Here is a 13,184-nt window from a genome sequence, read left to right as displayed (position 1 = left end):
ATGTAGAAAATAGTACAAATAAAGAAAAACCCTTGAATGAGTAGGGGTGTCCAAACTTTTGACTGGTACTGTAATATATATATATATATATATATATATATATATATATATATACAGTGCATTCTGAAATTATTCAAACCTTACCTGTTACCTTACAGCCTTATTCTAAAATGGATTAAATTGTCCCCCCCCTCCCCCCCTTGATAATCTATACACAATACCCCATAATGACAAAGCAAAAACTGGTTTTTAGAAATGTTTGCAAATGTATAACAAATACAAAACGGAAATATCAAATTTACATAAGTATTCAGACCCTTTACTCAGTACTTTGTTGAAGCCACCTTTGGCAGCAATTACAGCCTCGATTCTTCTTGGGTATGACGCTACAAGCTTGGCACACCTGTATTTAGGGAGTTTCTCCCATTCTTCTCTGCAGATCCTCTCAAGCTCTGTCCTGTCTGGTTGGATGGGGAGCGTCGTTTCACAGCTATTTTCAAGTCTCTCCAGAGATGTTTGATCGGGTTGAAGTCCGGGCTCTGGCTGGGCCACTCAAGGACATTCAGAGACTTGTCCCAAAGCCACTCCTGTGTTGTCTTGGCTGTGTGCTTAGGTTCATTGTCCTGTTGGAAGGTGAACCTTTGCCCCAGTCTGAGGTCCTGAGTGCTCTGGAGCAGGTTTTCATCAAGGATCTCTCTGTACTTTGCTCCGTTCATCTTCTCCTCGATCCTGACTAGTCTCCCAGTCCCCGCCGCTGGAAAACATCCCCACAGCATGATGCTGCCACGACTATGCTTCACCGTAGGGATGGTGCCAGGTTTCCTCCAGACGTGACGCTTTGCATTCAGGCCAAAGAGTTCAATCTTGGTTTCATCAGACCATAGAATCTTGTTTCTCATGGTCTGAGAGTCCTTTAGGTGCCTTTTGGCAAACTCCAAGCGGGCTGTCATGCCCCTTTTACTGAGGAGTGGCTTCCGTCTGGCCACTCTACCATAAAGGCCTGAATGGTGGAGTGCTGCAGAGATGGTTGTCCTTCTGGAAGGTTATCCCATCTCCACAGAGGAACTCTGGAGCTCTGTCAGAGTGACCATTGGGTTCATGGTCACCTCCCTGACCAAGGCCCTTCTCCCCAGATTGCTCAGTTTGGCAGGACGGCCAGCTCTATAAACAGTCTTGGTGGTTCCAAACTTCTTCCATTTAAGAATGATGGAGGCCACTGTGTTCTTGGGAAACTTCAATGCTGCAGACATTTTTTGGTACCCTTCCCCAGATCTGTGTCTCGACACATTCCTGTCTCGGAGCTCTACGGACAATTCCTTCAACCTCATGGCTTGGTTTCTGCTCTGACATGCACTGTCAACTGTGGGACCTTATATAGACAGGTGTGTGCCTTTCCAAATCATGTCCAATCAATTGAATTTACCACAAGTGGACTCCAATCCAGTTGTAGAAACATCTCAAGGATGATCAATGGAAACAGGCTGCACCTGAGGTCAATTTCGAGTCGCATAGCAAAGGGTCTGAATACTTAAACAAATAAGGTATTTCTGTTTTACATTTTTTATACATTAGCCAACATTTCTAAAAAACTGTTTTCGCTTTGTCGTTATGGGGTATTGTGTATAGATTGCTGAGGACTTTTCTTTTTAAAATCAATTATAGAATAAGGCTGTAACGTAACAAAATGTGGAAAAAGTCAAGGGATCTGAATACTTTCCAAATGCACTGTATATATTTACAAAAAATTATATATGGGGGATTGGAAATGATGCAGACAATTACATTGATGGAAGCCACAATCTAGCTGCAATATTAAAGCAACAGTATTGCTTCCGTCCCTCTCCTCGCCCCAATCTGGGCTTGAACCAGGGACCCTCTGCACACAAAAACAACTACTTCAAGGTCTCAGAGCGAGTGACGTCACCGATTGAAACGCTACTAGCAGGCAACGCTAACTAGCTAGCCATTTCACATGGTTACACAAGCACCAGGGTATTGAAGATGATGCAAGCTTCGACTGGAAGCCAGTGGAGTGTGGACAGGAGCGGGGTGACGTGAGAACTTAGGAAGGTTGAACACCAGGCAGGCTGCAGCTGTCACGATCGTCGACAGATGCGGACCAAGGCGCAGCGTGATAAGCGTACATACTTTATTTGTACACAACAACATGAACAAAACAACAAACGAAACGTGAAGTCCTAGGTTATACAACAAACCTTAACGGAACAAGATCCCACAACGTAACATGCCAACAGGCTGCCTAAGTATGGTCCCCAATCAGAGACAACGAGCTACAGCTGTCTCTGATTGGGAACCACCCTGGCCAACATAGAAATACACGATCTAGAACGACAAACCTAGAAAACTAAACAAGGAAAAATCCACACCCTGGCTCAACATTTAAGAGTCCCCAGAGCCAGGGCGTGACAGCAGCATTCTGGATAAGTTGCAGGGGTTTGATGGCAGAAGCGGGGAGCCCAGCCAACAGAGAGTTGCAATAGTCTAGACGGGAGATGACAATTGCCTGGATTAGGACCTGTGCCGCTTCCTGTGTGAGGAAAGGTCGTACTGTACGGATGTTGTCAAGCATGAACCTGCAGAAGCGAGTCACTGCTTTGATGTTGCAGGGAATGACAGGGTGTTGTCCAGGGTCACGCTAAGGTTCTTTGCACCCTGGAAGGAAGACACCGTGGAGTTGTCAACCGTGATGTAGAGGTCTTGCAGCGGGCAGGCCTTTCCTGAGAGGAAGAGCAGCTCCATTTTGTTGAAGTTGAGCTTGTGGTGGTGAGCCGACATCCAAGCTGAGATGTCTGCCAGGCACACAGAGATGCGTGTCGCCACCTGGGTGTCAGAAGGGCGGAAGGAGAAGAGTAGCTGAATGTCATCCGCATAGCATTGATAGGAGAGACCATGTGAGGATATGACAGAGCCAAGTGACTTGGTGTAAAGAGAAAAGAGGAGAGGGTCTAGAACCGAGTTCTGGGTGACGCCAGTAGTGAGAGCATGTGGTGCAGACACAGATTCTCTCCACACCACCTGGTAGGAGCGACCTGCCAGGTAGGATGCAATCCAGGAGTGTTTAGAGCCAGAGATGAGAGGAGGATCTGATGGTTCACGTGTCGAAGGCAGCGGATAGATCTAGGAGGATGAGAACAGAGGAGAGAGAGTAAGCTTTTGGAGAGCGGAGAGCCTCTGTGACACAGAGGAGAGCGGTCTCAGTTGAGTGAGCCGCCTTGAAGCCTGACTGGTTAGGGTCAAGAAGGTCATTCTGAGAGAGATAACGGGAGAGTTGGTCAGAGACGTTCAAGTGTTTTGGAAAGAAAAGAAAGAAGGGATACAGGTCGTTAGTTTTTGACGTCGAGGGGTCGTGTGTTGGTTGCGGCTATATAGTGATTGGCTATATAGTGATTTATCAGTCTGCATGCACTGTACTGTGCAAGTTGCTGGATCAGCAGATGAAGATACTGTGTGCGTCCCAAATGGCACCCTATTCAATATAGTGCACTACACCATGATAGGGCTCTGATCAAGACTAGTTAGTAGTCACCAGGAAACAATTGCACCTTAATTTGCACCTTGTAATGTCCTTGATTTCCCCTGAATTCTTTAAATTGGCACTTTATTCATAAAAACGATTTTTCTTCAGATTTAGAAGTATATGAATGTGTTTGTGCATGGATTAGTGAGTTTTTAAGGTGTAAACCATTGACATTTCCAACAACCCACAATTGGCCCAGCGTCGTCCGGGTTTGGCCGGTGTAGGCCGTCATTGTAAATAAGAATTTGTTCTTAACTGACTTGCCTAGTTAAATAAAGGTAAAATAAATAAATAAAAATTTTAAAAAATGACAACCCCTGAATAATTGTGCATGCTCTGCCTGAAGGCTTGAACATTTGAAAATATCTGCATGTTCTGTAAGTAGGTCTACACTACCCTTTCTTTGTCTGACTTTTGTCTTTCTGGGAGTGACAGTCCCTGTACATTTGTCTGGCACAGTGAGATTCAGTGAGCTTTATGTGGCTCAGTTGGTAGAGCATGGTGCTTGCAACACCAGGGTTGTGGATTTGATTCCCATGGGGGACCATTATGAAAATGTATGCACTCACTACTGTAAGTCGCTCTGGATAAGAGTGTCTGCTAAATGACAAAAATTTGATATTGAGAGATAAGAACATCATACAATTTTTTATTGTATTTTTTTACATAGGCCTAGGCCTACATAATAGGTCCATCATTCAAATAGCCAATATTCCTGATTCCAGACTGAATTTGGAATGTACAAATAATAATGCATCACTTTATGCAGCTTCTTTATTTCTGAACAGAACGTTTATTTTTGGGGTTCAGAAAAGCACTAGTCCAGCTTGTCACCGACATTCAACCAGTGATGTAGCGCCATCATGTGGTTATTGGTTAACACTGCAAGGAGCTGAATTACTAACACCTGTAATTTGCTCCTTACTATTTCTATACGGTATTTGCTAACTTGGAAACAGAGAGGAAGAGGTGAAGCCATAGTACATACCGAAATCTTTGCTGGGAAGTAGTTCTATATTTGAGAAAGTTGAAAGACATAAACCAGGAACTCAATTTAGAGAGATTTTAGCTTACATCATGAGACCAACATGATATTTCATGTTTCTACAATGCCTCTGTACAGTTTCTTCTACTTGCGGAGCTACATTTTCTTAGAAGCGTGAAAAAAGTCGCTACAATAATCTAAAAGAGAACAACTAGCCTTCAGTGTGTAGATTGCGCATGTGCTGGTCTAAGGTCGGTTTTGCGTTTTGACCTGTGAATTAAAAAGTAATGCAAAGTTCAAATGGACAACTGGTCCTACATCTGCGCTTGGGAGCTCCAGCGGAAACTGGCACGAAGAAGAAGGAAGTAGAATTACGTTTGTTGTCACGGTCACATGTTCAAATCTAGTCGATCAGCTGACTGCATCCCTTCCCTTTTGATGGTTAGATTTTATTTCCTCAATTGAGCGAGTTCGGGGTCTGAATAACATATTATTTAGAGTATTCAGACCGTTCGGCGTCAATTTTAAACACCAAACTGAAGGTAGCATAGTGAGATAGCCCGCAAAATATCGCGGTTTGGGTGATCATGAACGGACACGCCATTCTTTACACCGGGGTCACTTTGGCCTTCTGGAGTACCATTCTCATCGTCGGTAAGAATTTGTTTTTGCTATATTTGCTAGCTAGGGAAATGGGGTTAATGATGATGCCAAATATATAATGAATTCGGTAAATATATGACTTCCATTCATTTGATTGTAAATGTCTGTGTCGTGCTTCACAGACAGTGCTGCTTGCCAGCTAACGTTAGCCTGTTGCGCTAGTTAGCGGCAATGGCGTAAACTAAACTGGGTCTGCAATTATATGCTAGCTAGGTAATAGTTCTATGTCAGGCAGGCTAACTGACTAACTTCCTCGAATTACATGTTGTTGTTTAACTTTGGCACTGTCGTCCAAAAAGTAGATTATCTAGGTATTCGTTTGTAAGAATTTGACTAAACGTTTGTAGGAATTAACGTCAGCTAGTTACCTAACAAGTAAGCTAGCTAGTTGTTAGCTAGCTAGTTGTTAGCTAGCATATCACTGCAGAGCCTGTAGTCTGTTTAATCAGGCTGTAATACACAATAAATTGGTGTATATACAGCCTGACGCTAATGCCTACAAAATCCTGTAAATGTACCTTACAAGTAAGAATGTTTAATACAATTACATTTAAATTTACTCTACCGGTTGTCTTTGCGGGTTGTCCTTCCTCTGTTTGAGACACAATATCCACAGGAAAGTAACTGGTAGAGTAAGTTTAAAAGTAATTTTATTAGACATTCTGGCTTGTAAGGAACATTTACACGATTTTGTAGGCATTAGCTTCAGGCTGTATATACACCAATTTATTGTGTATTACAGCCTGATTAATCAGACTAGAGAGCCAAATAGTTAGCTGATGTTCGATTGCATAAGGCTACCCTGGACGAAAACGTTAAAAGCATACTGTTAAGTATATACAACTTTGTTAGTTAAATAAATAATTTATAGTAGCCAAAGTTATGCAATGCCATAGCTAGCTAGCTCACTTGCTTGGTTGCTAGAGTCAGGAAAATGGGAACTGAAACACTTCTCATGTGGGGGTGAGCTATCACACTTATCTTCTGACACTTAGTCATTTCTCTGACACGTTTTTGTTCTGCAGCTGTGTGGCTTCGCGTGTACTGTTACTGTACTGTACTGCAACACACAAATGCATAAACCCATGAAAATGTTTGCACACTTTTGTTCTGCATACTTTGCAATGCATTACCTGGATTGGTTTTGTTTTTCAGGTATTTGCTACACAATCTTCGACCTTGGATTCCGCTTTGATGTGGCATGGTTAGTATGACACACAATCCCTTGTCTTAGAACATAATATCATAGACGTAAGAATAGAAATCTGTCTTTATATTCTGAGCCTGGTGCTGATTACTGGTGGTAGAATTTCAGTCAGGTGTTTTTCCCCCAGAAATATTAGCCTAGACTAGAACATGGAACGTTTGATTTTCATGGTGAAATTGTGCTTTCTCTCTCCCACAGGTTTCTGACAGAAACCTCACCCTTCATGTGGGCGAACCTTGGGATTGGCTTGGCCATCTCACTCTCTGTTGTTGGAGCTGCTTGGTGAGGACTCTTCATTTCTGCCTTTGAGTGTTTCTTCAGAAGAGATTGTCCCATTTTGAATAGAGAAGTTGTGAAATTTGACTTGAACATTTAAATAGCAACTAGTGTCTTGTCCCCTTCCTCTTCCCCATTCCGTTTAGGCTAAATTACTCTTCTTGGATGGCATGTTCTGTTAATGTTTATACTGAATTGTGTCCTCCTTGTTTTACAGGGGCATTTACATCACAGGTTCCAGTATCATAGGAGGTGGTGTAAAAGCACCACGGATTAAAACAAAGAATCTGGTCAGGTAGGCTATTAATAAGAGAATGAAACCAGTCCCTCCCTCCCCCAATAACAGCTATTTTTCCATTTCCCCCTCCCAACTCAGACCACTTCAAGACAGTACTAGCAACATTCTTGCTTGAGAAATTGCTCTAGCTAAGAAGCAATTTTTCTTTATTTTTGACCATTTAAAGCTACTTTTTGGGCGACCTGGCCAAATTCACATAGAAATGTGAGTTATAGATTTTTACGTTTTTTTAAGCAAGTCTAAGAAGCGGTAGATGTTCTATATGTGCTATTTCTGTGCTTCCCGTTCTGAAGTGTTTTTTTTTTTTTCATCTTTACTTTCGGTGTTGTACACCAGCTTTAAACAGCTGAATATACAATATTTTTTGTTATGGAAAATATATTTCACTGCGGTTTAGATGGTACAATAATTCTCTACACAATGACTGCTTGTTTTGTCACAAACTGAAATTACGCAAACTATTAGAATTTTAGCAACCAGGAAATGGCAGCGATTTGTGCACAGTGCCTCTTTAAGAGATATTTGGTAATACTGCCACTGAACACAAGGGGCACTATTTTTAAAGTTAAACAAGTAACTGAAAAATGCTACTCAGTTTGCTGCATGCACAAAACAAATATTAGACCACAAGGCTCTTGATCCAGGAGGGGATTCTCTGCTTTTACCAAGCGAAGCTTGATTTTGGAAGAAGCTAACCACTTAGCTAGATGGCTAACTATTCTGCTAAATGGCTAAAATGTAGCTACTAAATTTCCAAACCAAATGCACAACTGCAGAGCATTTAGCACATTTTAGACAGTTAACATATTAATTATAAGATATCTAGCTGGCAAACATTTAGTTGTGAATTCCATACTGTAACTAGATCACCTGGCGCGTGCGGCACAACAGTGAGTGACTCACAAGGCTCCGGTCTGTCGACATTGTGTGCTTGTAAACAAACACCACGTGAGTGGTGACTACTTGTAAGCTTCATAATGAAAAATTATGTAACAATTGAAATGAAGAACACAATCTTCTTTGTCTCCTAACGTATTGCACAAGTTGACTGCAGGTTGTAGCTACTTAAAAAGTAGCTACAAATATTCAAATGTATTAAAATAAATAGTTTTGAAGGTATTTAAAAACTATACCGTGGCTATTCCCAAATACCCCGGTATATGGTCTACAACCCAAGCCTACACAGTAAGGTACTTAATTGTTACCCAGAAATGAATTGATATTGAGATAAAAACGGCTGCATTGGGCTTTTAAGATGAATGCACTAACTGTAAGTCGCTCTGGATAAGAGCGTCTGCTAAATGACAAATGTAAATAGAGCATACAAGGCCTATTTCTCAGGCCCAGATTAAGCCTAGACATTGACTAAAAAGCATTTTCCATTGACCGTGCTTTTTAGTCCAGGAATAGGTTTAATCTGGGTCTGAGAAACCGGTCCATTATGACACAGATTCTACATGTTGGCGTAAAACTTGTATATCTGTATGTGCATACTGTATTAAGTCCGCATCTTTCTGATCAATGTACTACTGTGTTAAATGCTGTGGTTGTCTCCTCCTATCCAAAGCATTATCTTCTGTGAGGCTGTAGCCATCTATGGGATCATCATGGCGATCGTTATAAGTAACATGGCTGAGGTAAGCAAGAGGGGGATGGCATACTTTGATCATTTGTGCCCTTTTTTAATTTTGACTAGTGATTATGGTATTATGGTGACCGGATTCCAAATGGCACCCTATTCCCTAGTGTACTACTTTTGACCAGAACCCAATGGGCCCTGGTCAGATGTAGTGCACTATTGTACAGTGCATTCGGAAAGTATTCAGACCCCTTCACTTTTTCCACATTTTGTTACGTTACAGCGTTATTCTAAAGTCCTCTTTAGGTGCCTTTTGGCAAACTCCAAGCGGGCTGTCATGTGCTTTTTAATGAGGAGTGGCTTCCGTCTGGCCACTCTACCATAAAGGCCTGATTGGTGGAGTGCTGCAGAGATGGTTGTCCTTCTAGAAGGTTCTCCCATCTCCACAGAGGAACTCTGGAACTCTTTCGGATTGACCATCGGGTTCTTGGCCACCTCCCTGACCAAGGCCCTTCTCCCCCGATTGCTCAGTTTGGCCGGGCGGCCAGCTTTAGGAAGAGTCTTGGTGGTTCCAAACTTCTTCCATTTAAGAATGATGGAGGCCACTGTGTTCTTGGGGACCTTCAATGCTGCAAAACATTTTTGGTACCCTTCCCCAGATCTGTGCCATGACACAATCCTGTCTCGGAGCTCTACGGACAATTCCTTTGACCTCATGGCTTGGTTTTTGCTTGACATGCATTGTCAACTGTGGGACCTTATATAGACAGGTGTGTGCCTTTCCAAATAATGTCTAATTACATTTACATTTTAGTCATTTAGCAGACGCTCTTATCCAGAGCGACTTACAGTTAGAGTGCATACATAATTATTTTTTCTTATTTTATTTATTTATTTATACTGGCCCCCCATGGGAAGCGAACCCACAACCCTGGCGTTGCAAACGCCATGCTCTACCAACTGAGCTACATCCCTGCCGGTCATTCCCTACCCTGGACGACGCTGAATTATTGAAATTATTTTTTAATTTGCAAAAAAATCTAGCCTGTTTTTGCTTTGTCATTATTGGGTATTGTGTGTAGATTGATGAGGAAAATAATTAATTTAATCAATTTTAGAATAAGGCTGTAACGTAACAAAATGTGGAAAAAGTGAAGGGGTCTGAATACTTTCCGAATGCACTGTATGTAGGGAATAGGGTGCTATTTGGGACTGAACCTGTGGCTCCTAATTGTAGCCTCTCAGATATGACATCTTGGAGTAGATCCCTGATGTGTGTGTGATACTATAGTAGACTGCTCAGATTTCATTAGAGACCTATTGCTTTACATCTCTCTTTTTATAGAGCTTTAGTGGCACCACACCAGAGACTATTGGGGCAAGGAACTACCAAGCAGGTAAGAAATTAATGGTTGGCGGGTGTTGATTAGCCTGGTCCCAGATCTGTGTGTGCTCTTGCCAACTCCATTGCTGTGATTTTCAATCCAAACAATGTTTGGCATGACAACGAGTTGGCATGATGGCACAAACACTGGCACTCAGGCTAGGTGTTGATTGGAACCAGTCCTTAAATTCCAATGTGATAAAGGCAGGCACAAGTAAACTAGGCACATTTTCCCATTGGCTTAGTTAAACAGTGCAATGATCAAATCCAGCTGAAGGAAATGCTGTGTTGTTGTGATTGCGTTCTCTCCTAACAGGCTACTCCATGTTTGGCGCTGGTCTTACTGTGGGATTCTCCAACCTCTTCTGTGGCATCTGTGTTGGCATTGTTGGTAGTGGGGCCGCCCTGGCAGATGCTCAGAACGGCAGCCTCTTCGTTAAAATCCTTATTGTGGAAATCTTCGGCAGTGCTATTGGGCTATTTGGAGTGATTGTGGCCATCTTGCAGGTAACTGACATTCTTTTGAAATGGTTTTCTTTCACCCCTTGATTGGTTGAATAGCATAATATTCTATCATATTCAGTAGCTGATTGCATCAACCAAGTATAGGTTTGTTTTATTACATACTTGGTCAAATGTATTTTTCTTGTAGACGTCGAAAGTAAAAATGGGTGACTAGAAGATTTATCCTCAAGATATAAGATCAAGATGACAAGATCTATGGAAGACCAAGCTGGAGAAGCAGATGGATTGTGTAAATACATAGTAAATTATTTAAATGTATTTTTTGTCTTTGATTGTTTTTAACCATAATTTGCTGAAGAGTGACATATTTGCACCATTTTGTCTTAAAGGAATGCAGCCAAATGGTTAGATTAAACTGCAGGTGTTTAAGACAAAATCCTATCCCTTTTGAATACAATTGGTCTTCATAGTACAGTAGTACATATAATTTAATCTCTAGCAAACCTCATGGCTTTCCGCACATACATTTACTGTTGTATCAAATCTATCACTATTGAAAGGGCCACTAGACATTTAGGGAACGTACTCCGTAGTAGGGACATTTTATCAAAATATGTTTGATTTCATTAACATCTGTACACTATAGGATTTGTTACCCGTGATCAAATCATGGAATGCCACTATTGTGTATTAACATCTAAGGTACCCAAGTCTGGTTTGACATGCAATGGTTTCTCTGGTAGTGGACATGCTTGCTGTTCCACAAAGAGCTGTTCTGTTCATTACATGGAAGTGGAACATTTCAACAATGTCATAATTTGTATTGAATGCCTGTAAAAATGTGTTTGAAGCATTGAACTGTTTGTATGCACAAGTCATAAGGTATAACAAAGCAAATGATTATATTTATGACTGATGTAATCCATAATGTTTTTCCACTAGTTTCAGTTACTATATGTTTTTCCATGACTGGTGGAAGTAACCATTTCTGTAGTAACACAAAATGAATCAAAATGTATGGATACAAGGGTGATCTAAGGAGATATTACACTGAAATGGTAATTGTTGTGAAATGGAAATTGTTGTTGGTCATCTGACATTGGTCAGCTGGCATTCTTCAGTCTTTTCATTTGTTTTGATGTATGCATAACATTTTGGTAGGCACTCTTCAGTTCTGATTGGTTAAAAGTTAGAATAGTAAATTGTTGTGTGTACAGTATATAAAGGGCACATGTCTGTTTCTTTGTGAAGCATGAGGGTGTTTACGATTCTGATGCAAGTGGTCTTTATCCACGGTGAGTGAACTGTCGCCGATTAATATATGTATATCTGATTTCTAGTGACCATCGATTTATGTCTAAGTTTTCTCCTTCTCAGATCTGTAATCCCCTGTAAACTCCATCTGTTGAGAGTGAGAAATGTAGATGTTTTCCTCAAGACCATTTACCCTTGTCAGTGTTTTCCCCTATATTCATTTAGCAGCGGCGCACCATAGCAATTTTATAATATAGATGTATACCACAAGAAGACACCCCGCCCCCACTTCCTCTGCCACCGCTTCTGAAGACCACCACCCACTACTTCTGCCACCACTGCTGAAAAATCCTAGGGGAAACACTGCGTGTACATTTTCTGCTTTCCTTCAGTTTTGGGGTAATTTTGAGCTTGAATGATCTGAGCTCCTTGTCTTTCGACTGCTGTGAATGGGCTGACATGCATACTCTTTTGGAGAGATGGTACTCGAGCAGAACATCGATAAGAACTTTCTCAGACCAGTTGGCCTTTTTCTTAGTCGTGATTTTGTCTTGTTTTTTTTATCTAATGAATTACTGTGTTACTGATAAAACAATTAGCTTGAGCCCTTAAAAGTTAAAAATAACCATAGAGTCTGTCATAAACTGTCTTCCATTTTAATGTTCATAACATTCAACTTGTTGTGACCATGTTTGTCCCAAATGGTACCCTATTCCCTACGTAGTGCACTACATTTGACCAGAGCCCTTTGGGCCCTTATCAAAAGTAGTGCACTATAAGAAATAGGGTTCCATTTGGGATGCATTTATGACTGTATACTTATGGAGGGCTCCCACTGAGTGTTACCTCCTATCCTCACCAACCATACATGTACAGTATTTTTTTTTTTATGTAGAAGTTAATGGTCTTTATCCATGGAGAAGAAAGATTGTTTGACTAGTCCCTATGGCAAAAGGCCAAAAAAAAGCATTTGAAATAGTGTTTAGTGTTGGTTTCATACATTGATTCAGCTGTGTTCATTACTTTTGAGCATTTCAAAATGGACCTTTGGTGTAATACTGGGTTGGCCATCCTGGTCCCGGAGAGCCTCAGTACTGAAGGGTTTAACTTGAATGGATAACATTTGGATTGTAAGTCCAACTGTTGGTGTAAAAGTATGCTGCTTGAGGGATGGCCATGAATGCACATGGCTTACGAGGCCCTCTAGGTCTTTGGTTGGCCACCTACTGTAGTGGTGTCATTCCTAATGTAAAGGAAGATTTCTAGACCATGCTTCAGTGAGTGTTTAATATGTTGATGTGGTAAATCCATTGTTTTGATGTATAAAAGTGGGTTCTCTTGACTTCATAATTGTCCTTGAAAGAATAAAATACTCCAACCTGACCGTTCAATCAAATGTATTTTATAAAGCCCTTTCTATATCAGCTGTTGTCACAAAGTGCGTTACAGATAGTGGGCCTAGTGGCTAGGAAAAACTCCCTAGAGGGGTACCAATCCTTTTCTGGCTGTAAGTAGTTGATTATTTTTTTGTGTGT

General features: G+C 41.2%; 1 protein-coding gene across 2 annotated transcripts; it reads left to right on the top strand.

Moving 5' to 3' along the window:
* The first annotated feature begins 4,905 nt into the window (after positions 1-4,905).
* On the top strand, positions 4,906-13,032 carry LOC311146898 (V-type proton ATPase 21 kDa proteolipid subunit c''). 2 transcript variants are annotated; one of them, XR_014614725.1, is made up of 9 exons: positions 4,906-5,177; positions 6,342-6,390; positions 6,592-6,675; positions 6,887-6,964; positions 8,535-8,604; positions 9,892-9,943; positions 10,247-10,437; positions 10,583-12,295; positions 12,436-13,032. XR_014614725.1 is itself a non-coding variant. In XM_084183525.1 (8 exons), exons 1-8 carry the CDS (start codon positions 5,111-5,113, stop codon positions 10,607-10,609), a joined length of 618 nt encoding a protein of 205 aa, XP_084039651.1. In that variant the 5' UTR covers positions 4,906-5,110; the 3' UTR covers positions 10,610-13,032. The 2 variants fall into 2 exon arrangements, 1 of the variants encoding a protein (XP_084039651.1); XM_084183525.1 differs by having other exon boundaries at positions 10,583-13,032.
* The last annotated feature ends 152 nt before the right edge of the window (positions 13,033-13,184 follow it).

The sequence above is a fragment of the Coregonus lavaretus genome (assembly GCF_964263955.1).
Source record: "Coregonus lavaretus genome assembly, chromosome: 19".
Lineage (NCBI taxonomy): Eukaryota > Metazoa > Chordata > Actinopteri > Salmoniformes > Salmonidae > Coregonus > Coregonus lavaretus.
This window is presented reverse-complemented; position numbering and strand designations above follow the sequence as displayed.